This window comes from Pagrus pagrus (genome assembly GCF_965226575.1).
Source record: "Pagrus pagrus genome assembly, chromosome: 7".
Classification (NCBI taxonomy): Eukaryota; Metazoa; Chordata; class Actinopteri; order Spariformes; family Sparidae; genus Pagrus; species Pagrus pagrus.
Window position 1 is genome coordinate 3,671,659 of NC_140191.1, and position 25,674 is coordinate 3,697,332.

The 25,674-nt window shown below is 40.1% G+C and overlaps 2 protein-coding genes across 3 annotated transcripts; one reads left to right on the forward strand and one right to left on the reverse strand.

Moving 5' to 3' along the window:
- The first annotated feature begins 454 nt into the window (after positions 1-454).
- Positions 455-15,220, forward strand: LOC311259770 (cortexin-3). 2 transcript variants are annotated; one of them, XM_084357089.1, is made up of 3 exons: positions 455-789; positions 7,187-7,527; positions 15,140-15,220. In XM_084357089.1, the coding sequence occupies exon 2, from the start codon at positions 7,264-7,266 to the stop codon at positions 7,513-7,515; it is 252 nt and encodes an 83-aa protein (XP_084213215.1). In that variant the 5' UTR covers positions 455-789; positions 7,187-7,263; the 3' UTR covers positions 7,516-7,527; positions 15,140-15,220. The 2 variants fall into 2 exon arrangements, with proteins under 2 accessions (XP_084213215.1, XP_084213214.1); XM_084357088.1 differs by lacking the exon at positions 15,140-15,220 and having other exon boundaries at positions 458-789; positions 7,187-9,252.
- Positions 15,156-24,887, reverse strand: LOC311259769 (ankyrin repeat domain-containing protein 61-like). The gene is made up of 5 exons (XM_084357087.1): positions 24,784-24,887; positions 23,693-23,788; positions 21,254-21,413; positions 19,968-20,185; positions 15,156-15,242 (listed from the first exon to the last, which is right to left on the reverse strand). The coding sequence occupies exons 2-5, from the start codon at positions 23,758-23,760 to the stop codon at positions 15,215-15,217; spliced, it is 474 nt and encodes a 157-aa protein (XP_084213213.1). The 5' UTR covers positions 23,761-23,788; positions 24,784-24,887; the 3' UTR covers positions 15,156-15,214.
- Between the last annotated feature and the right edge of the window lie 787 nt (positions 24,888-25,674).

Here is a 25,674-nt window from a genome sequence, read left to right on the forward strand (position 1 = left end):
GGCCAGGATATCTTTGGAGGCGATCTCCGTTTATTCTGACAACAGGTGAATAACAAATATCCAATCTTGGAGCCTCTTGTCTATAGTTTTTTTTTTTTCTTTTTTTATATGTTCAGCTCTGAGGCAACTGCTTGTTTACCTGAGTCACTGAGGTATTTTCACAGCAATGTTAGTCTCCGATGGTCTTGTTTGCCTACAGTATGCAGGTCACACAGAGGCATCAGTGTTAAACTAACTGTTTCTTAACCACTTCAAAACTTCTTAACGAGCCTGTTTTTTAATGAACCTACTTCTCTTTAAATCAGTGTTCATGTGTCACATCAGTGATTTGCAGATATCAGATATATCACATGAAGGCCACACCTTTCACCCCCCCTCATCAGCTTGCAACATATATAGCCTACCTGGAGGATTGCTATGGCAACAGGTTGCCAGTAGCGACGGGTAGGGGTACCACTACATCTCTGCGCGTGTGAGTCTGCGGGGATGAGCGGCGCGCGAGGACGGGAAGAAAAAAAAAAAAACGAAGAAGCAGAAGACAACAAGCAGCAGCAGCAGCAGCAGCAGCAGAGGGTGAGGTCTGCCCGGCTCAGTCAGCAAAGACAGAAAAAAAGGAGGATTTTTCTTCCCTTCCTGTCATGAAGTGAGGAGCCCGGCGGTTCTGAGAGGACGTGTCCGCTCGACGTTGTTGTTGTTTCGGTGAGAAAGAGAACAGACACGTCGGTATCCAGCGGAGATGGAGAGCCAGCGCTGACGGAGATCCCCGAGCTCCCCCTCTGATAACAACAGGTTAGTGTTGACAGACTCGGGCACTCTCACCTGCAGGCGGCTCGTGCGACCACGTTCACCTTCACCTGTGGTTTCTTATTATTGTCTGTTTGATGTTGTGCTGTGAAGGTGTGAAACGTCCCTCAGACGCACCGGAGAGGAGGAAAAAAAACAGGTTTTTGATGCATCCACGTGCGCGCTGAGGAGTCCAGCTGATCATATACCGGCTCAGTACAATGCACAGATGCAGCAGATAAGCAGCAGCAGACAGATCATGTGCAGTATCTTATTTTTTTATTTTCATTTAAATGGCGGCTTCTCATTTCGCATTGAATTGTTGTTGAGCCTTCCTGCGTTGTTGGAGCTGCGGGTGTGTCTACCTTTGATCACAATTGGATTACATGCATCTTGAAGGACCAGGAAAAATAAATTAAACTTTATCAGCATGACGATTCATATTCTCCTACATTTATACGTTTGTGAAATGCATATTAATGCAGAATGGCGTCATATTTGCACCTAAAGTAGTAATTATGTGATGTTCACCCCCCATTTTCTTCACATGAAAATATGTAATTCTTTATAGAAGATTATTGGAAATTATGTTAAAAATGTAAGAATTAGGAAAAGAAACATACATTTTAGAAAAAACATGTATGTTTTTTTCCAATCTTTTTTTTTAAACATCAATTTCATTGCAATTGTCAGATTCTTGCTCAGTTTAGCTGATTTTTGTATTGAAATGTGAGCATGTGTCGGCTTATAAGGATTCAAAGATGACTTTGTCACATCATGCATAAACATCATGTGGGGAATTCCCTGTGAAAAAGACTTGATACGTGATCAGTATGATAAATAATATATATATATATTTTAGTATTTTTACACTGCAGAGATGATCATTGCTAATACAGGACATTTTATATCATAAAATGGTCGACAACTTGTTGAAAAATGATCCAGTATTCCCCCTAAACCGTTTCATTTCACCTCCTCTGATACACACAGACATGGAAATGACAGTTTTCTAAATCTTGATCAGTTTAACTGGTTTTTGTATTGAAATGTGAGCATGTGTTGGCTTATGGATTCAACAATATGTGTGGAATTATCTGTGAAAAAGACTTAACATGGGTAAAATGTAAATTTTATTATATTTATGACCATTCATTTTATAGTTTCAAGTGTTTTAGTGCCTATTATAGTGTGTTTTTACATTGTAAAAGCTCCTCAGTGGCCATTCGACAGTCGTCTCTGCAGTCATGTGATAGAACAGGTCATTTTGTATAATGAAATGATTGACAACTTGTTGGAAAATGGCGTCTAATAATTCCCCTAAACCATTTCACATCACCTCCTCTGATACACACACACACACACACACACACACACACACACACAATCTTGCTTATATGTTTTGGCTTATCTGGATTCAGGGATTACTTTGTCACATACGCAAACAATATGTGTGGAATTCCCTGTAAAAAAAGACTTTATAGGAGACTTAGTATAATAAATAAGACAAAGAGAGAAACAAATATATGTAATATGTACATACTTTTCATGTTTATGACCATTTATTTTACAGTTTTAAGTGTTTAATTGCCTATTATACTGTATTTTTACATTGCAAAAACTCCTTTGTAGCCACTCAGCAGTCGTCTTTGCAGTCACGACCTTTTATATCGTGAAATGGTCGACAACATGCTGAAAAATAAAGTCGAATTAATTCTCCTAAACCATTTCATCAGTCATAGTCACGAAGCACACTCACTCAGCCCTGCAGGTAACATCAACTTTTTAACATAATTGGCTTCATTTCTAAATTCGTCTCCGTGTCGTATCACACTCACTTCTTTGTTGATTTTAATGACACTGTTTCATCTCCTCACCACAGCGACCGTCGTTGATGCCGTACAGCTGGAACAAAAATAGCTTGTGCACTAATACAATGCTGGTCACTATCTGAAATCAGACAAAGTGTATTTATCCTGTCATCTGCAGGCTATTTTGGGTTTACAGAAGTTTTTAAACGTAGCTGCTGATGAGCGAAGTAGACAGATAAATGTGTCGCTCTTCAAACGGTGCAGACTTTACTTTGAAATGGGAAGTGTTGCTCTCTCTCTCTACAGTTGTCAGGGGAAGATTAAATGTTTCGTGTGTCTCTGTGCACAACTGTCAAGTAAAGCTCCAAACTCTGAGTACTTAGTCATAGAGTTGCTGATGATGTAAATGTTGGGGAGTCTTTTGAAGTACATTACATAACCTGCTAACAAATAGTGAGTGATTTCTGGCTTCAGAGTGCTAATACTCCGTAACCTCACTGTGTCCTTGGAGGACAAGATTATGATTTGACAGTAAACGCTGCTGGAAGACCAGCAGACAAAGAGAAAATGCCCGTTCCTTATCATTTTTCACAGCGAGGGCAATGAATCACTGCTGTGAAATATCATTTTTTGAGTTTTAAGTGTGATGGATTACAGGCTGCTGATCAGCGAGGCAGGGCTGGAGGCTGCTCCCTCTCTGTCTCTCTCCTGAGAGTTGCCTACAGAGGATTTTTTTCAGTTTTTTTTTAAAGGCAGAAAGAGACAGCTCTCCTGCCCATCTTGTCACTTCAAGCCGTCTCATAACATCCAGCAACCCCTCCCATGTGATTGGCAGTCTGTATGACGGCCCTTCACGCTCACAGAAGCGTGACCGAAGGACACAACCCGAAAAGATTGGTGTTTGGGTTACGCAAACATCTCTCGGAGGCAATTGATAATCTGGTTATGATCTAATTGATCTGAAGATGATAAGTGGAGCCAATTAAGAAAGTTTTTCAACATTCAAGAAAAGCCAAGGACACACTCAGCAACTTGAGTGTTGTTTTTCTTAATTTTGGCTCCTATTTAGTTATACATTTTACTTAGAAATAAAACCCTGAAGATCTGGTGACGCAGCAGAATTGTCAAATTCTAAACCTCCCGTCTGGAGATAAAAGGTTCAGAAAAGTTCAATCTGAGGGTTGTGAGAAGGTGAGCAGGATAGGAAAACAGGACCGTTTCTTCAACCCACCATTCTGTTTTAGGTCTTTTATAAAATACTCGAAGGAAACAAGGAAAACAAAAATACTCCTCTCATTAAATTAGCCGCTGTTAATAGTAGTCATTACTTTGTTCTAAGTGGTCACAAGCCACAAAGTTTGGGAAACTTTGGTTTAGATAATTGCATCTGACTCATGTTGCTTCCTCTGGTTAGACTTAGTTTTGAACTCACTTATGAGGCATTAAGTATTAACAAATGTTAAAGAATATATTTCATGTCCAAAGCTACAAAGCTACAGAAATGACAAATGGCAGAAAATCCCTTTAAGCATGAAAACAACCTTAAATGTCTGAGCAGTCTCACAGACTTTTGCTCCAAATGACAGCATGCACTCGAGCTGGCAAGGACTCCACAAGTTTGTGTAAAACCTGTATTCCCAGCATGTTCCACAAAGATGTCACAGAACGCTTGGTTTTCTGCAGAGGAAAGTCTGGGCTGGTAGTCCACTTCAGGTAGTTCTTGCAGAGCTTTGTGTCAAATCATGCTCGGATAACACGAGTCATCAGATTTTGCACAAACTTGTGGAGTCCATGCCAGCTCGAGTGCATGCTGTCATCAAAGCCAAAGGGGGACATAACAAATACTGAGCTATTAAAATACATGAAAATGTTCAAATGTTCAACCTTTGACTTAAATTTGTTAACCTGGTTTTATCACTGGAAATGAAAAACAGAACAACTGTAGTGGTCTCAGACTTTTGGACCCTGCTGTATTTATATATCAAACTGGTTTGCAGCAAGTGAGACAAAAAAAAAACGCTCAACAGTCCTGCTGGCTGTATTTGGATTGATGAATCCCCCCACGCCCTCAACCCTTTTTATAGAACAGACAAGCCAGCGATCTTTTCCAAATTCAATGTATTGTGCCTCTTTTAGCCAGAACAAATGATCCACTCAGAAAGCCGCAAGCTGCTCTTCCTGTTCAAACTACATTTCACCACATTTTGGTAAAATGGAAGTGTTTTGTGAGAAAATTGTGTCCAATGCTAAAGAGTACACTGCCTAGGCAACTAAAACTGACTAACCTGTCTGAAGTCCTTGTAAGTTGACTCTGCAATCTAATTATAACTTAATTCAACTAATTTAGCCATATCCTACCAAACTACATTAACATATTAGACATGCATTGTATGAAACAAGAATTGATCCCAAGTTTTTGAATTTAAAGGTGTTTTTTATGCCTTTAGCCCAGTGTGACCAGGAGCTAGTACAAATCTATTTCAGGCAAATCTATTAACCTGCCAGGCTGGACTGAGGCAAAATCTTCTGCCTGTTAACCTGCTGTTTCCCCGACTTTCTGGGTAATGTGTGTATAACTGTATGTTTTTCTTACTGTCAATGAGTCCAGTTAAAAGGCTCAGTACGTACCAAAAACAGCTGGTCTGTGTAGTTTTAAGCAAATGTTACTCAAACATGAGTAAACAGTGCATTTGTCTGGGACTATTTTTAACTCTGGATTGATACACATTTGCTGCTCTAGTGAGTATTTTTTGGCAGCGGGACAGTTTATGTGTGACTGACTCAAAATATACTGGAGTGTTTGTGTTGGGGTAATGAAGGAACACGTCACTCAAGTGCAACGGCGAGGCTCAATGATGTGTTTTTTAATAGTTTTTGGACAACAATGGAGCTCTTTGGCACAGAGGGATACACAGACAATACTTATTACTAGCAGAAATTCATTGTTTGTTTTGGTCTTTTCATGGGATTGGTTGACCGTAGGACAAATATATAATATCACTGGCCTTTTCCTTAAACCACAAACTACTAAGTATTCTGTTTCACTTAACTTGAGGGGCACACAAAGAGTAACTAATGATTAAGTAATAAGTAGTTAATGAGTCTACTTAGTAACTACTCAGTAGTATGTCAGTATTTGAGGGGCACACAAAGAGTAACTAATGATTAAGTAATAAGTAGTTAATGAGTCTACTTAGTAACTATTCAGTAGTATGTCAGTATTTGAGGGGCACATAAAGAGCAACTAATGATTAAGTAATAAGTAGTTAATGAGTATCCCTAGCAACTATTCAGTATCATATTTCCCTTTGCTTGAGGGGGCAAAAAAAGATTAACTAATGATTAAGCAATAAGTAGTTAGAGTCTACTTAGTAACTACTCAGTAATATGTTTCACTTTACTTGAGGGGGCACACAAAGAGTAACTAATGATTAAGTAATAAGTAATTAATCAGTCTACTTAGTAACTACTCAGTATTATGTCACTACTTGAGGGGCACACAAGTAACTAATGATTAAGTAATAACTAATTAATGAGTCTACTTAGTAACTACTTGGTATTGTCACCCTACTTGGGGGGTGCAAAAAGAGTAACTAATGATTAAGTAATAAGTAATTAATGAGTCTACTTATTAACTACTCAGTATTATACTAATACTTATAAATCAATGGGGGTGCAAAACTGGACTTGTTTCAGTTTTTTGAAGACGTTCCACTTCTCATCCAAGAGGTTTCTTCAGGTCTACTAGTTTTATGTTTCACTTTACTTGAAGGGGCTTAAAAAGAGTAACTTATTATAAAGTGATTTGTAATCAATGAGTCGTTACTAGTTTGTGCCACTCAGCAGCTGGATCATAGTTAATCAGGAGAAATTAATGAAGAACATACTCAGCATGTTGATTCACGGATATTTATGAACTAATTATTACCTAATGACTCATTTATATAGTATCTGCTAGTCAGTTCTCTAGTGCGTCATAATCATCAACGATTCATTATCAAGTCATTCTTGATTAATTCTTTGCTTGTTTCTTCCATATTTGTGTACTGTTTGTGTGAATTGTAAAGTGTCACCTTCAGTTGCATTAGCACAAAACAGTTTCCCCATTTATCTGGTTGGTAATCCATTCTTAAAATGAAACGGTGACACTGACTTTGATTTGCGGATACAGATTGGTTGCATTTGAATATAATTTGTTGAAGTCAGGGTCTGAATTTTCAAATAGCAGGCTGTGTTTTAATGAAAACAGTGACAGGCCTACCTTCAGTGTTGCCTCCAATAAATGCCGAATAACTAAAACTCCAAAGTGCCATTTCAAACCCCCTGAGCAGCAGAAATTCAAGGCCAAAGGAGTCCCCTGAGCCTTCTTTACTCACAGAACGGGCTTTTTGCCTGGAGTTCCGAAAATAAACCAATCTGAGCGTCACTTTGTTCTGGTCCAAGACACATTTTGTTATGTTGTTCTCTGTTATTTTACTCTTTTTCTGTTCTTACGATTACATTAACTTGACATATTGGTTTTTCTGTTTCATCTGTCAAACCGCAGAGGACACGATCTCCACTATAATCCGTCTGTTTGGATTCTCTCACAGGTCTTATCCGCTGAGCCCCTCTTCCACTCCAAAATCTTTAAGCAACCGTCAAAGAGCTGGAGCCGAGACGATCAAGCATGGATGTGCCCAGGATGGCTGAGGGCCTCTTCAGCAGCACGCTGTCCTCGTCGGGCGGCGGCCATCACGTGCCTTCCTACCTGACGTTGGAGCAGAAGGCGGCATTCGTCTTCGTGCTGCTGCTCTTCATCTTCCTGGCCCTGCTCATTGTACGCTGTTTTCGCATCCTGCTGGACCCGTACCGCAGCATGCCCTCATCCAACTGGACAGACCACACTGAGAAGGACACGTTTGATTATCGCATCGTCTGAGGAGTCCTGCGGGTGTACAAATTGGAAAAAAAAAAAAAATAGAAATAAGAAACTAATTTGATGCTAAAAAAAAAGCACTTTGGCCCTAATGACTACTGATTCATCAGGAAAACAACAACTTTCAGGAAATCTTCTGAAAGTTCAGACTGAGAAGAATTTTAACGGCTTGTCGGCTAATCAGAGTTCAACAGCTTCTCCCTGCCAAATCAGAAAAATTCTCAACTATAACATGACAACCAGAACTATGCTATGAAGATTATTGATCAAACTACCATGAAGTCCAAGTGATGCACCAGAGCCACTTACTCATAACTCCCCTCCCCCGGCATCAGTTCTCTTGTGGACTACCTCGTTCCTCCTCCATCTCATGTGTGGAAGACTTTTCTCACATCTCCTCACAGGGTTGAATATCTTTTGCGGTCCAAGCCAGTTGGATAAAAACAGTGTTTACATCTTATCATGTTTACGTCGTTAGATTTTTATCGATAATGTAGACAATCAGTGTTTAAAGCAGTTAGTAAAAATAAGAATTTGCAGAGTAAATAGTCGAGGTTGTTGAGGTCTTCGTTTTTTAGCGTATTTTGTCTTCATTTGTGGACAAACACGAATTAGAGGTCTGAAAGACTTTGTGTGACTGTGGTGAATTCTTCTATGAGAGGAATTTATTGCCTTATGTCTTTGTAAGATATTCTGTGGTGGTCATTTCCTTCTAGACAGTTAGATAAGACTTGTTTCAAGGGTTAGGCAATCACAAAGAAGGAAACAGTTGTGGAAAAGTCCCTTTAATGTTCTGGAGAGGTTTTGACAGATAGAAGCCAGCAGTGAGTAACTGTAACTGTTCTGTGTGTGTGATAAAAAAAACAATTTGTCCTTTCAGTCTTGGAAGGAAGTGCGGTGTCCACGTCTTTAGATGTCAACGACCAAAAGAGGTATTGAAGAAAAAAACGTTTACTGTGCTGTACCGTGTGCCTAATTTGAAAAAAAAAAAACAACTAAAGTTTAGATTGATGTTTTAGGAAAAATGAAAGAAAATGGGTTTCATGAATTTTTGTCTTTAAATGTCTTTGTTTTTTTGTGTGTAGTGCCCATTTAAAGGAACTTAAACAGCATTTTACTGCCTGCAGTTGGTATATTGACAGTTGGTATGCCAGATCTGCAGAGTGTTGGTGTTGAAGATGATGCATTTTCTCATCAAACCCTTTATGAACTGATGTTGTGGCTCTTTCGTTGGGCAAATTTTTCAACTGTGCGCCTTATAGTGTAGATTGTTTACAGTATCGTAGGTAGCGGAGACACTGGGGAAATCAGCCAGTCACTGATGCGACTGTGTCTTTGCACTTCACGGAGATGTCATACAACCTGTTAAAAAGAAAAAAAACCCTTCCCTGCTCTTGTTCCTGCCGGGACAGGAAGTGAACTCTGACCCTTTCGACGACATGTGATGTTCTTGTGATCTGCTGTGGCCTTTTCCTACCTATCGCAGATGTTTTGCGATGTTGTGCTGAGGTGATGTGTTCCTTTTTTTTTTTTCGCATGTATTTCCTGCCTCTCTCCGTGCATGATAAATGGTGAAGTGCTTTAATCCTGATGTTGTAGCTGTGGGTCAGTTGCTCAAGCAGCTATTTCCTGTCTGTACTGGAGCCTTTTTGTTTCGATCTGTTTTTCGCCTGGAGCCGACGTTTTTTTAGTAATAAAAATGATCAGAGTGAAAAACTGCCTTTTTAATGTGTTTTATTTTATAAGGTTCATTCACCAGGCGGCAAAAGTGGCAGGTGTTAAGGAGAAACAAAAAATGGATGAGAACCGAGAAAAAAATGGTTCTTCCAAACCACACTGCCCTTTTCAAGGCGACCGTATGTGCCGGAGGCCCGATATATTCTTTTCCTGTTTTATCAGCGGCAGGCAGTCTTGCGCCGGCAGGTGTCTCGATTGGTTTTCTGTGAACCCAGACACTTTGTCTGGCTACACACTCACACACACACACACACACACACACACACACACACACACACACATTAGTCTCCAGGCTCCAGGCCGAGGCTGCTCTTTGAGCCGAGACCCTCCAGAACGCCATGCAGAATAACAATCTCCCTGACACCGACGCTGAATATGTTGATATGCAATCATCTGCTGCATGCCTCCCTGAGAAACCTGCATCATTTTACCACATTGAAGCAAAACGTGGGACCGATCGACCAGTGAATTCTGTTTTGTGAGAGAATCTGTTGTGTGTTATTTAATAATTCTGCTGATATCAGACATCCACAGGTTTTTTTGGTTTTTTTCTCCCCCATTTTTTTAGGGAGGGCCGTGAGCTGAAGCGGATCAGAATTTTAAATGCGAGTTGATCCCACAGAGGAGAAATGTGCAGTCTGCGCTTTCTGGATTATTATGTAAGAGAGACAACCTACGTCTTTACTAAAACCTTTTCACTGTTTTCATTTCTAAAAAGTCAAAATAGTGGCGTGGATGCCATCCTCGGCTGATAACGGCTGTTATGTGGAAGCAGAACTAAACATGCGTTGTTTGTTGAGAAAGCTGCTGCTCGCACAGTGCATGCTGGCACAGAGGAAACCAGTTTGTTACACAGGCAGCTGTAAGTAGTGAAGACAATCGTCTGGGAGGTAGGAAACACAAGAGAGGAGTGATTAGACATCCTTCATTTGACAAGAATGACACATGCACTGACACCTTAGGAGCTATCAGTCCTCCTAAAACCAAAAATACTTTTGTTTTTCTATATATTTCACCTCAGAGGCTTGAAACTCTGATCATTCTGAGCGATAACCAAAATAGAAACAAATCATTTTAGAATTGAAAGCTTTCATTTTCTCTTACTGAAATCTCATTAGCTCCTGCCAAACAAAGATTATAATCCAATCTAAACACGCACTTATACAGCCAGTGGGAGCGGCAGCCGGGAACATTACCCATTATGGATCAATATCACAGTCATGCTTTATGCAACATGACTCATATTAAAAGAAAGACACTGATAATTGAATTATTTTCATTCTCTGCTGTGCACGCTCAAACGCCTTATGCTGAATTCACTCCCTTTCCAAATGCCCCATTTCACTATTCAGCCTCCAGTTAATTTAATGGTCTCTGAACAGGTTGGAATGGACTGTTCCCCCTGTGAGCATGAATAGCTGCGCGTGAGGATATGAGAGGAACTACTGATATGTGTATAATTGATTTTTAGCTGTGATTCCTCTTATTCCCGAGAGCCGGCGACGTTTACAAAAGTCTGCCGACTATTTCGGTGACGAATCGTGTGAGACTTCAGGGAACATTGGCACCAAAGAAAAGATGATTGCCAGCATTATTCAAGAGTGCTTCAAGTCTCCAGCCTTCAGAGAAATATTGGATTGCTTTGTGTCTTTGTGTTCAAATATACAGCCCGCATGCATAAAGGTTTTTGCACAAAAAGAAAAGTGCCTAAAACAACAATTGAATGACAGAAAATGAATCAACAACAATTTTGATCATTTTTAATTCATGACGAAAATATGCTTAATATTTGTGGGTTCCAGTTCTTTAAATGTGAGGTTTTGCTACTTTTATCTGACTTTTTTTCATTGCAAATTAATTAATTATGGGTTATACAACAAGTGTTTTACCATGGGGTGAGTGCAATATTTGGTATGTGCCTTTTATTGTTGTGGCTGACACAGCTAGTGCTGTTTTGTTTGATGTAGTTTATTTTACTGTAAGTTGGAGGCATTTATGTGCGCAGCATTTGAGTCCAAGACAAATTTCCACACAGGGACAATAAATTATATCGTATATTGTATATAGATGGTTGGTCGGACAAAACGATAATGCAATCCAGTATAACAACAACAGAAATCACCTCAGTTGAGATGAGAACTTCCAACGCAACAGTATGAGCCATGCATTGAAAGTCTTTGTTTTAAGTCTGCTGAACTGGTTTGTGTAAGGGGGTATTTCAAATCCCCCCATGAAAACAAAATAGGAAGACAAGAGTCAGTGCAGCTGCATTTTAAGAGGTGAAGGACATCACTGATTCTACTAGCCGTTCTCTCCTCAGGCAGGTCGTTCTGGGCCTCGGGCCCTAACAGATGAGGTGCTGTCACTCCTGGTCTCCTTGGGACAGCCCGAGGGCCCCCGCCAGGTGATGTCAGGCTATGTGAGTGCTCACACAACCTTCAAAGCTCCGTAACATAGCGAGGACTCAGGCCATGTAGCGCTCTTAAAGCTAAAATTTGAGATCCGTTCTGAAAATTACAGGCATCCTGTGTGAGGAGGATAAAACAGGGGTGATGTGATCCGTCTCCTTCGTTCGGAGCTGGTCTGTCAGATTCATGTCAGCCACAATCTGCTTTAGTCCTTACAGTGTGAAGACAGCTGCTGGAGAACACATCACATCAAACACCAGCTCCGCCTCCCTCTGAGCCGGTTTGTGCCCACATTTCAAGGGTTTTAGGAGTGCAACGATATTTTTTCACCACACTGTCCGACTGCTGGCCACTGGGAGCTGCCCAGTGTAATGACAGTCATTACTGGTGACCACTGGAGAGATTCACTAGCGCAGCTGGAGGATAAGTGCTTCCACTGGCTGCAGCACAAAATAATGTGGACAATTTACATAAATGACTGCATAAATTCACATGCAAATATTAACTAGGTAGTGTTTGGATTTTTATATACATGAATATACAATGCCAATTAGTGTAGTGTTTTTTTTTGCACAGCATTACCCTTTTTAGGTGCCTTCCATTGCCTCAGTGAGAAAAAATTACATAAGAATTGTTTTTCCAAAAACGAGGCATTTTTATTAGAGTACTTCAGCGATTGGAAGACTCTCACAGCACAGATTAAAAATGGTAAAATCAAAGCAACAGAGGCGTCCTACTTTTTAGGACTCCTTTACACTGTCTAATTTTGCGCTGTCCCACGACAATTAACGATTATGAGAGAAACGTTGTGAAATCTTTCATTAAAAATAGTTACTGTGAGAAAGCTCCACTGACAGCCGATATAGATCCCCCAATGTGACAAAACATGGGTGAACTGGAATAATACTACCGCTACAAAACATTTTTAACTTTAACTCATTTCACAGAATTGGCATTTCATTTTCCCTGACAATGACAGACTTTGCAGTTTTAAAAGACGGGTGATACGAGTTGATAACATACTTCTTTGTATTTACATTTTAAAGCGATGATTCACCAGGCTCATGATGAAAATACCTCAAAATGTATTTAATGTATAATGACACAGATTACACTCAAGACTTTATTAGACCAGTCCCACATAATGTGTGTGACAATTATTGTCGTGGCACAGTGCACTAGCGCCTGTAGGCTACAGTAAGTCGTTCAGACCCCAGACTGTAAACAGGCTTTCTGTTATAAATAATCTTTGAGCTGTGCATGTTCAGCTATCACAATAACTAGCTCAGTGCTGGATCGAATGTTTCATTGCTCTCGTCGGTTGCAGGTCTATCCACCTGCCTCCAGTGGCATTTAGGCTCATGCCCCCTTGATAATAACCCTTGGAAATCTAAAAATGAACTGAGAGGTTCCAGACCAATTTGCATTTGCAAATTGGTGTGGCGATGGCAGGCTACCCTAAAACAGATTTAAAAGTCAGATTTCCTGCCTCCTCCCACAGGCTGCCTGACTAAAGTCCTTAGGTGCAAACAAAATGTCCCCAAATGTCACCTGACAGTTTCAATAAGGAGTGTATGGATGTATGGATGATAGAAAACAACCCCGTTCCAAATTAATTATTATTGTTGACTGCACTTTTCTTGAGGAGAGACAGACTTGCTTTTTTCCCCTTAACCAAATGTTTTCTTGGCTCAAAATCCTGGACCTGCTCCTAAATGTATTCTGTGAGAAATGTCTCTAATGCTGCCATGTTTAAAGGTTGAATAATGATCACCTTGTATCTGCAGTCTGCACATGATGTTAGTGGCTCAGGGAGAGAGCCATTTTGGGACATGTCATTTTTCACCTGCTTTTAGTTTTCTCCCCATAATAATACATAGTAAAAGAACTGGATGAATGGTGGCTTAGCAGTTAAGGAGGCTTCTCTATAAACATAAAGGTCACCAGTTTGATTCCCAGAAACGATAAGCTGTATCCATCAACTGCCATGCATTCTGTATAAGAGTCCTTGAGCCCAACACTGAGCTCCTATCTGTTCACTGTAGGTCACCCTGGATAAGAGAGCATGAAGTGCTCTTACTGTAATTGCTTCATGATTACTTTTGTCCGTACTGTGCACCTTCATTGAGGCACAGTGACACATCACAGTCTGAGGGCCCTCATTACAGATCAGGTCGGGAAGAAGGACGTAAACACATAATACATTGAATAATTCATAAAAAATATATATATGATTAACTGGGGTGCTTATTCTTTTGGTAGAGCTATTACTATAAGCGAGGACGGTTGAAGGAACAAAATCTAGTGATGCTATCTGATGTAGTTATGATATGATATGATAGTTATAACTTAATACAGTTAAAAAGTACCTGTTCTTACGATAAACTTGTTTTATTTTCCTTTTCCCTCCATAGACCTATGTTGGAATAAGGTATTTGCCATATTCATACATTTTTACTGTAAGATGTTTCATGTATCCGTTTCCTTTTTGTCCTCCCATCACATATAAACCCCTGTTAATAAGCAGCTTTTTGCCACTCGCAGTAAAATGTATTCAGGATTTGTTTTAAGGTTTTTACTTGAGTCGTGTTTGAATTCAAGATGCAAGCGAACCGCAATGTCATCCCGAGGTTGCCAGAACGAGTCCCAGCAGGTATAAATAAGAGACTCCTTATGTAATTTCAGTGCCTCTGTTTTGCTTGAATTCTCCGCAGTGTCACAGTAAAGTCTGTAGAATTTTAATAAGCTAACTGGCTGATTGCGGATGCGTTTCTTGTGTTAATTTCTGGTACATGTCTGCTGTTTTTTAAATCTGTTTTATGACGTCAGTCCATCCCTGTTCTCAGTTAGGTCCTGGTGGGTACTGGAGAGCACTGATAGCCCACTCGCTCTGCTGCCCCTGCAGGGTGACGATGAACTGCTTGCCCAGGGCCGCTGGCTGCAGACTGCCGCGTTGGTCCGTCACTGCGGTAATGACCCTCCGCCCACTGTCGCCCACCACATTCTGAGCGGTCGACCCGTCTACTGTCTTGCCTGAAGACAACAGTTAGCTTGTATTGTTAGATAACAGCTGCCGCCATCAACTACTCCCAACATTATGCTGCTGTACAAAAATGAACCAGAATGTTACATAACAAACAAAAGTTTAACACGTTGAGATTTTAATGAACATGTATGGATGAAATGAAAGGAACGAATGGGTGGATCTTGATTGTTGTTCTTACAACTGCCTGCCATTTTGTTTCTGTTCTAGATGGTGGCGTTCACTCCAGGTGTTCCTTGTTTGTTGTCAGATGTGATTATACGTCTCTGGAGATAACACAGTAAGTCTCCTGAGACTTCGTTTTTTCCCCACCTGCACAAATTTGAGTTTCGCATACCTGCCATCTGCTCTTGATTCATCATTTCTGTCTCTTCATTTCTGCACTTAATCACTGCAACTTAACACAAGTGATGAATGCATGTGTGCTGCCTGCCTGCAGTTGTCTTGGTGGTGGTGATCAGTTCTGACGGGTTGAGTGGCCCACCTGCCGGGATGATGTAGTGGGAATCTGGGTTTATATGTATCTGGTTCTGGATGCCATCCTGTGCAAACACAAAAGAAAAGCTTTTGAATTCTGTCGCAGTTAATAATAATTTACAAACTGATTTGCTGCACAAGAGAGTGGACTCCAGGGGCCGAAAATAACACGCACATAAACCTCGAATAATTTTTTTTGCTACTTGGGCACAGCGGAAACAAGATGTAAACACAATTAAAGCTGCAAGCAGCGATGAACGGGCCCTCGCCCCCCCACGTACGTCGGGCCGTGGCGCCGTCGGAGGGCAGATACAGAGGGCAAGTTTGTCCACTATGTGGCCCTAGAGCTCACCCATCAATTATATGTCATGTTGTAATGTATGATTTGGAGAAAACAGCCTGTGAATGTCATGTAAATTGGATGATGTTTGTCGTCACAGCACATAGCTGAGCGAAAGACAGCGCCTCAGTAAGCTTCTGTCAGAAATGCATGTATGTGTTATGTGTTAGAGAAAGTGTGTGTGTGTGTGTGTCTTTTGGTTTCACTTCTGTTTTTTTGTACTTGCTTTTATTGTGTGAAGCTCTTTGTGCTACATTGTATTTGTATTAAATGTGCGATATAAATGACGTCTGATTGATTGATATCAGGCTGACCCACAACACAACATAGCCACCTAGTGGACAGTTTGTGTCCAACACACACCACACATTGACATGGCTCTTTCAGTGGTCAAGCATTGAAAGTTCAGACTGTCATGCCCACCAGGAATAACGTAGGCGAAAGCTTTTTACCACTTTTCATCATCAAGGTATGAGGATGAGTCTTAGTGACTGTGAAGTCTGTGGCGTTAAATCTGTAGGGCAAGTTAATTGAAGTACGAGCCATGGAAATGGGTGGAATGGCGGCAACATCTCAACTTTGAACCAAAATGGCAAACTTCCCGTTGGACTGAGGTTGTGGGTCCAAGAGGCTTTTTTATGCGTTTGGTCACGATACTTATGCGTGCCGAAATTCGTTAGTGTATGTGCATGTAGGAGGCGGGGCTTCAAGTTTGACAAAATGGCCGCTGTGAACCAAAGTGGCCAACTTCCTGTTGGACTGAGGGTTTCGGTACCGAGGGGTATTTTGTGCGTCTGGTCATGATACATATGTATATCGGAGGCAAAAGCTTTTGACAAGGTGTCATCATCAAGATCTGAAGATGATATTTAGTGAGTGTGAAGTCTGTGGCGTTAAATCTGTAGGATTTGTGAAATAAAGTACGAGGCGTAGAAATGAAAAAAAATGAATGGGAAAAGCCATAAGGGGGCGTTAGGGGGCGCTACTGAGCTATCGTGTTGCACATGAGGGCAGTTGTAGTATTGAATTAACATACTCGTGTAACGAGCTACGGGCCAAATCTGGTGACCCATGACTCATGCAGCCAGTGTAGTTACATGATCCCACACTGATTTTGAGTCAATTGGTCACATGACCTGAAAGCTATTGAGCTAACATGCTGATATTTACATATAAAAATTTATAAAAATTAATAAAAAATATTTAGAGATGTAAAACGTAAAAACAAGAGGCGTATCTCGTGCAGCCAGTGTAGTTACATGATCCCAACATGATTTTGAGTCAATTGATCACACGACCTGGAAGCTATTGAGCTAAAATGCTAATATTTATATATAAAAATTAATAGAAAATAATAAAAATTAATAAAAAATATTTAGAGACGTAAAATGTAAAAACAAGAGGCGTATCTCATGCAGCCAGTGTAGTTACATGATCCCAACATGATTTTGAGTCAATTGATCACATGACCTGGAAGCTATTGAGCTAACATGCTAATATTTACATATAAAAATTAATAAAAAATATTTAGAGATGTAAAACGTAAAACCAAGAGGCGTATCTCATGCAGCCAGTGTAGTTACATGATCCCACACTGATTTTGAGTCAGTTGGTCACATGACCTGGAAGCTATTGAGCTAACATGCTAATATTTACATATAAAAATTATTTAAAAATATTTAGAGATGTAAAACGTAAAAAACAAGAGGCGTATCTCATGCAGCCAGTGTAGTTACATGATCCCAACATGATTTTGAGTCAATTGATCACGTGACCTGGAAGCTATTGAGCTAACACGCTAATATTTACATATAAAAATTAATAAAAAATATTTAGAGATGTAAAACGTGCTCGGGCCCTAACTAACTTGACTTATTATCACCCTCTAAGTTGGCTTACTTGTTATCAAACAATTGTTTATAGACCCTAGCAGGTACAGAGCAACATTAGCATTCATTTAGAGATGAGTCTGTGTCCACCTGATGAATCTAAGTCCAACGTTTACTCTGTTTTGGCTTTTTATTTCTAATTCAATTCCTGGGAAAAATATCCTGCTCTTAAGCTTTTTAATGCTCCACTATGTTCACCAGCTAGTATCTATCTGTTGTCTGGTGCTGAGCAGATTGTGTACAGATGGTTTTTAGAGCTTCCACTGAAAACAACTGCCTGCAGAAGCCAAAAACCAAGCAAGAAAGTAAGAGGGGATGATAACTTTAAAAGAATTAGCTGAAAGACACTAAAATGCTCCATAAAGTGGTGGGGAACTACCTAACAACAATAACCTGTGGATTCGATTGATTAATTATTGATTAAAAGCGCTCTAAAATGCACTGTAGCCAAAATCTTGGCTTAAAGATCATTCTTTCATTTTGTAAATCACCTCTTGGTTATCATTCTAGGTAAGAATTTAAAGAACTAAAACCTAAATCCTCATTTTTCATCACTTTTACACTGACATTTACACTGACGCCCTTCTGAGGGAGAAAGTGGCATAATAAAGTTTCTCATCTCTTACTACATTTTAGATTAATGTGTAATCCAATTAAAAAATGACATAAAGGCATAAAATGAAACACTGGGAGGCTTTGATGTATAAAGTAGGAGCCTATTGTTTCCATTTTCATCGGTCTGAAACTGACATCAAAGGTTTACACAAAAGATAACAGAGCAGTCATCTGGTGTTAGTGTCTTCAGTTGACATCACTCCAGTATATCAGTATTACGTAATTGGAAATGACACTTTTAGCTGCTAATTTCATTCTATTAGAAAGAGTCACAGCTAAACAGTTTTTGCCCTGGAGAACTGCAGGTGTGAGAGTCATTTGTGGTGAGATGTTCCCATTTTGCGGCTCAAAGTAATCAAGCAGTTAATGGTGGATAAAATATGATGGCCGCAGTAGGTTTAAAACAAATTGTTTAGCCATTAGTGATTCATTTTCAGTGCTGTTGAGGAAGTTGTGGCATCTGCAGTGATTTCAAATAAAGGAAGACATTTTTATCTGCACAGACTTAATGACAGAGAGAAACAATGTCATTATTTTCCGGGTGGGATACAAACATTTGTTCACATTTTCCATTTTTGTCTCGCTTTTACCTCATCAGAGCACAGCGGTGAGTTATCATGTTGCACTAACGGTGATTCATCCTTCACAACTTCTGACGTCAGGGGAGCATTTCACACTCATGGCTGAGGTGGGTGTATATGTTTCATAAACACGTGTCACTGCACTTCTGTACGGGTCAACCAGCTGCTTTTTTGCTCAAGGCCCTACTATCTGTATCCTGGCTAGTTGAAGAGTCATGACCGGGGAGAGGCGTTATCTAACACTAACTACAACCGCCTACATAGCACCTGAAGGCCCACACACACCTCTCTTACATAAACCCTTTGGAGGAGAGCATGTGGGCCTATTATAATCTCATTTTTCTGAAATACTGCATCTGCTCATTTCAACATAATCCTCAAACACAGTTCTGTTATTTTAATTATTAATGTGGATCCTGTTTGTTCTCAAAGATGAGGTCCTAATCCCATCTTATGTGAAATGGTGTCTAAATACGGGTGTTATGGTAAGAACTGTTTGCAACATGGCTGTCTGGCAGAGCGAGGCTGCATGGCCACTGAAACCATAGCAACGCCGGTGAAAGTCCGACCGGAGCTTCGCGAGTCGCACTTAGAAAACATCAAGCGTATGTTTGAAATCACAGGGGCACCGTGCAAACATGTCTGCGCCTGCAGTCTCACACTTCACGTCTTCTTATTTTCTTTTTACTTTTCTCCTCCTCTTTCTGTCTCTTGGTTAATCTCCACGGCTGCCTCCCCCTTTTCTCCTCTTCTCTCCCCTCCTGTCGGGCACGCTCTCCCCCCTAATCTCTGTCCATCTCTCTGCCTCCCTGCCTCGCTCACAAGCCCCTCATTCATCCGTCCATGTCTCCTTGTCTTCCCCGCCTTCATTTATCTGTCCATCTCTCTCGCCGCCTCTCCTCCCCGTTTTCATTTTTACCTGCATTGGCTGAAATGTGCTTGGTCATTTTTCCGAGTGTCTCCTGTTCTCTTATCTTGTTTAATAACCTTGCAACAACGTGTTTGGTGTTTGAGAAACAGAGATGACCCGACTTGACTCGTCTCTGCTTGTCTGTCCTCCTCCCTGCCTGCCTCACCCTTCTTTTCCCCTCTCAGTTGTCTGTCCTTCTATATCTATTTTTCCCTGTCATCAATTTCTCCTCCCTTTCATCCTCTCCCTCCCTTCATCATCTTCAGGGTGTCTCTTCCTCTCTTTCCCCTCTCTCTCTCTTTCTGTCTTCATCCATCCTTGTCTCACCCACCCTTCATCCGTCTGTCTCACTCTGACATCTGATTCATCTTTGCCCCTTTTCTGTTTTTCTCTCAACTCTGTCTGAGTGTCTGTCTCTCTCTCTCTCTCTCCCCCCGAGTGTCTCTGTGTCTCACGTCCCCATCCTCCGTCCGTCCACCTGTAGCAGTATCATCAGCTCAGTGTTGCCGGTATCCATGGCGATGTCCAAGGGCGTCTCGTGGAACTTGCTGAGGCAGTGGATGTCTGCTTCGTACCTCAGCGGGAGCTCGGCCACCTCCCTGTGGCTGCGCTGAGCCACCCAGTGCAGCGCTGTCATCTTCAGTATGTCTTTGGCATTGATGTTGGCGCCATTCTGCGCAGATGCAGTGCGCCCCCCGGTGGCCAGAAAAGGAAAAGGAAAACAACACAAAAGAGAGGGAGACCGAGGGAGGTGATGAAAACGGATGTCTGCGATCAGGCACGTCTGAAAGGTAAGGTGGAGTGTACACAATCTAATAATGTCGAAAACGGTGTTAGATGGTTGAAAAATGAGTCTCTCATGTTGAAGTCTCTCAAACACCAGACAGGCTTCACGTGTTTGTGTGTCTGCAACTAGAAAACTGTTTGAGGGCTGTTTGCTGCACATAGAAACAATTTCAAACACTAAAACCAGGGTCACCGATAACAAATGTACAAAATATTTAGGAAATGATCAATCTCATATCATACACTACCTGGCCAAAAGTATGTGGACACATGTCTGGGGCTGTTTTTCATGTCTTTTTGCCAAAACCGCTTACTTCCACTTCAGGATATTCTCAATTCAACAACAAACAGTCATATTTTAGACCGTAGTTTGCCTCCAACTTTATAGCAACAGTGTGTGTTTGGTCCTTTCATGTTTTAACAAGACAATCCTCCACACGTACAAAGCCAGGTCCAAGAATATTTTTTCCAGTTTGATGTAGGAGAATAACGCTGCGAGGTAGCTGGATTTGCACTTTGTATGTGATCTTGCATAAAAAAATAAAAATAAAAAAAGATTTTAAAAAAGTCAAGGTGGTTGTGGGCGTGGTTTAGGTGTGATGACCAGCAAGGGAAGCGACTGTTTGTTTGAAAATAACAATGGCGGCTCCTAAAGAGGTTAGCATAGATGCTATAGCTTCAGTTATATCAGAACTGGAGAGTATATCTCATTGAAAGAAAAGGCTTTTTTTTAATGGAAAATATGTTTTTTCGCTCTTCTACTGACTGACTTATGTTGTTTTAACTGCTGGCTCCACTGGTGGTAGAGCTCTCCTGCTGTTGTTCTGATTTTGATCTATTAAAATCATATTGTGTATCATTAGAGCTCAGAATCAATCATCTTTACAACGTGAAAAAACATACGTGTAATATGATCTTCTTCATACACATACACCGAGCAGATGTCTCTTCTCACCCGCACTAACAGGTCCACTGCGATGGAGTGACCCTCTGAAGCAGCCATGCTAAGAGGGGTCTTATCCACCTTGGTCCCTGATGACAGCGGCACGCAGCAGCAGCTCTGCGGTGGAGTGATGACCGTACTGGGTGGCAATGTGCAGTGACGACGAGCCCAACTGGAGAATAAAAGAGGAGAAAGAGGGAACAAAATGTGTAAAGGAGCAGCTGGAGGTGATGAGATCTGTGAAATGATTTTTCATCATCTTTATCTGGTTTCACTTAACATGAAGTATCAAAGTTTGTATTCACACAGTTCAACACCATCAAATCTGGATCCCGCTGAGTTCAGACAGCTTTTATTCAGTGTTTGAGGGAAACTCGATACTGGTTATTGAAAAAAGGATTAAGTAAATCTCTATCATCTTCAGGTCAGAAGCTCAAGTCTTTGACTTCAGCACTAATTTATCTGAGTTGGAGGCTACTGCTGAGTTAGTAATTGATACCAAGGAGGACTAGATGAAGAGCATTAAAAGAGAAGTGATTTAGTATTTATCTTCCATAAAGTTGGAGGACTCTTGAGAGAATGACATAAAACAGAATGAATAAAATACAGCAGATGGATATCCTAACATTTATATTATTTAGCAGATGCTTTTGTCCAAAGCGGTTTACAGCAATTCACACAATGATGGTGGTGGCTGCCATGCAAGGTGCCGACCAGCACACCAGGTGCAGTTTGGGGTTCAGTATTTTGCCCAAGGACACTTCAACATGCAGACCAGGGGAATCGAACCAGCGACCTTCTGATAACAAGACACTGGCTCTACCCCTGAGCCACAGCTAACTCTAACCCTCCGTCGGGTTAGAGTTAGATTACTTACTTAGATTCCTTCAAAATGTAATGAAACACAAGGCTAAAAAGTAAATAAAACTCCTCTACAGTACATCTACATCTCTAAGTCTGCTCATGTCCAATTTGCCGCAAACACAAACTGCCAGCAAAGAAAAACTTTCACATTAGTTTTTTCTGTGTAATTACGACTGATGCAGGAGTTTGTCAAAGGCTTGGAAGTTCCCCCCTCCTCTGCATCATACATTACAGCACAGGGGACAGCTAATCCACCAATGTTGACACCCTGGGTTAATAGAAATCTGAATTATCATCTGTCATATTCACACAGTCAGCTTTACTTAGGAAACGAGTGACAAATCTGTTTCATTTCATCAATGATTGATTTTGAATTCATACATATAAATGAAGTTGTCGTTGTAAAAAATTAAAGAGGTGAAAGCTCCTATTTCTGCCCATATTTTAAAATGCAGACATCATGTGAATGTGGCATGAATTCAGCAAATCATGTGTCCTTTAACGGTGCAGCTACTCTATGAATGTATGTTTCTAAAATGTGCCACACTGACAGATGGACCGCAGAACTCTGCTCTAAATGTAATTAATTTTGACACCCTTCAATCTGTTATCTGTCCTTGTTTAGTAGATACAGGTGGCATTACGGAAGAGAGTTAAATGAAATTGCATTAGTGGTGTACACAGAGCCTGTGAGCAGTAAATTATAAATGAATGTTATATATAGATATGATAATAAGAGTCAGAGGACGTGCCTGTGGAATTTTGATGTGAGCTTGTATGTTTTAAAATAATATAAAATAAAATAAAATTTTCATTATTGTAATAGGCATATAGAGACAATAATAAAAAATACATTCGATAGACAAAGAATGATCTGTGCTTGCAGAAAAGCTCAGAAAAGTCAGTTATAAGGGGCCGGTGTAAAATCGGCAGATAATGAAGGGCATCTATCTTGATAATAAATTAATTATTTATCACTTGAATCATTTTTCATCTTCTCAGTTTTGAGGATTTGCTGCTTCTGTTTGTCTTATGTGGCTGTAAATTAATATCTTAAAGGCTTAGGGCTGTTGGTCAGACAAAATGTGACATTTTATGACATCCCCTTGAGTTGAATTTTGAACTTTTGCTGTTTTCGAACATTTTGTAGACCGAATGATCAATAGATGAAACAAGAAAATGATTGTCAGGTTCGTGAAGTTTATTTAATGTGCCAATTTGTCTTGAAGCATTGCAACTGATCATTTTCATTGCACATTACACAGCAACCTTCTTGAGCTGCTGCTACATGCCACTCAGTTTGTTTTATCTTCTTTCAAAAGTGATCAGGCAGAAACGATATCCTGTACGTGTACAGAAAGTGTATACAGAAAAGTGTCTGCTCAATTTTCCTCTTGCTTGTTCTGGTCTTTTGATCTCGATATGAGGCTTCAGCGTTTCTGTCACACTGCCACTGCACGGAGACAAAGTTCAACACGACAATAATAGCCGACAATCTCCGTTTCCTGGAAGCAGATGAGCATTCACACTCATCTCATAATGGATTAGTTGGAAGATTATTCCATAATTAACCCATATCAACCTCACCCAGTCTGTGGCGAGCAGAGCCCCATTGGCCATCTGAGCCCTGACATCATCATCCTGTCCAGTTTCATGCTGCTGCCCAGGATACAGCAGTGACATCTGCTGGCAGGTAGGAGAAACACCATGATGAGACAACAGTCGAGACAAGGAGGAACATTTGGACTGATCCCAAGTTGATGTATCTATGTATTGTTCTTTTTGTGGAAATTATATTATCCACACAGTTTTTTTTTCTTAAGTTAAGCTTTAAGTTTGCACTTCAGAAAATCATGATTTAATATCTTCTTCCAGTTTATTAGAAAACTTTCAATGCTGGAGACAAAAGACAGAAAATTAGCAATTTAACAGATGAACAATTTAATCATTTCACTAATGATCAAGCAGGAAATGCACACCATTCTTTATTTATGTGCTGCTTTGTTTTGGACCATTGGTTGGACTAAACAACCAATCTGAAGACGAGCCCTGGATTACTTTTTTACTACTTTTACTACTACTATAACTACAAAGCACAAACTTAGGCTTGTCTGTTTTTCAATCATCTCAGGGTAGAAGAAGTATTCGGTTCATTTACTTTAGCCAAAGTATCACTGAACTTAATTCATTTAAATAGGTCATCCAAGCACTTTGAAATTGGCTTTAAAGTGAAATTTTAGTTGACCATATACCTGGTGTGCACATTAAATGGTATCAGGAGGGAAACTTATGGAAGAATGCTGTTGAATTGTTGCAAATATGAAAATATTAGATGTTTTGTTACAGGAATGAGAGCTTAACTCAACACGGCGTATACAAACTATAATAATACAATCTGACACCTAACACAAACTAATTAGCTTAGTTGGGTTTTTTTTCCGGTAAAGGTTGCGGATAGCAAATGAGCTGTATCATTAGTCCATTTCCCTCAGGGATATTTACTAGCGAACAATGTCTCAGACCATAAAACAAACACATTACAAGCATATTTTGGCCTAACTGACGATAGCTAACTTGCTAATAGCGCTGTTGCTATTCGTGTTTATCACCCTGTTAGCTCTTCTTAGCTACAAGTCTGTGTGTTTAGCTACAAAATACTTTATTCGTGATATACTTGCCTCAGAAACGAACGTAAAGAAAGTGTTTTTCTGATCGACGTTGGTTAATTTCAGTAATTTATTTGTATTTATTACTTGGGAATCACAAATGGCGCCGACACGATAATTTGCGGAAGGTTGAAACACGAGTGTTCCGGTTGGACTTTCCAGAATAAAACAAACTCTGACCGACGAACAGAATCATGAGAAAAATACAGTAGATAATGTCATCATCAACCGTTGCTTTAAGTAACAAGGACACTTTGTCCACTGGATATTTTTTAAGTGTCCTGATAGAAAATAATGAATGTTCATTAAATGTTTTAAAGGAAGTAATAATTTGACGCTTTTATTTTGTAGGTAAAATCCGGTTTCAGTTTTGTGGGTTATAGTTAACTTGCATTTATTCAAACGTTTTGGAAAAGTGTTGATTAAAGACTGTTCATTGATGAGTTTGCCAAGGAAAGGCCCAAACAAAGAACTACATTTTAAAGTAATATTTTACAATATCCTCATAAAATCCGAATAAAAATGAGAAAAAAAGTAAACAAAACAATACAGAAGTTATAGCCTAAGGCTAATAGCAAACTACATCCTCTGTCACTGTATAAACTACAGAGGATTTTGTAAAGAAGCTGTGCAGTGCATTTATCAGACCGTGAAAAATACTATGTTTTACATGAAGGTACCTTCAGTAATTGAATTTTTTTTTTTAAACTGTTGTCTTTTCCATCAATAATGCGAGTGAAGTTATTTTTAGAGGAAAAAATTTAGTTAAACTTTCAATTTTCATCCATTTTGATTACAATCATGCTGTTTCACATCAAACAGGACAAAAGGAAATAATTGAAGACAATTAACTACATTTCCCACAACCCCCCGCGACACGTATTGGGAGCTGACGTCACGTGC

What these genes read in the sequence shown, in the direction of transcription:
- LOC311259770 (XM_084357089.1), top strand. Translation starts at nt 7,264, where the DNA reads ATGGATGTGCCCAGGATGGCTGAGGGCCTCTTCAGCAGCACGCTGTCC.
- LOC311259769 (XM_084357087.1), bottom strand. Translation starts at nt 23,760, where the DNA reads ATGAAACTGGACAGGATGATGATGTCAGGGCTCAGATGGCCAATGGGG. An exon ending in CTCTGCTCGCCACAGACTGG is followed by an intron (nt 21,414 to 23,692) that starts GTGAGGTTGATA and finishes TTTATTCTCCAG; the next exon opens with TTGGGCTCGTCGTCACTGCA. An exon ending in CAGTGGACCTGTTAGTGCGG is followed by an intron (nt 20,186 to 21,253) that starts GTGAGAAGAGAC and finishes GCATCTGCGCAG; the next exon opens with AATGGCGCCAACATCAATGC.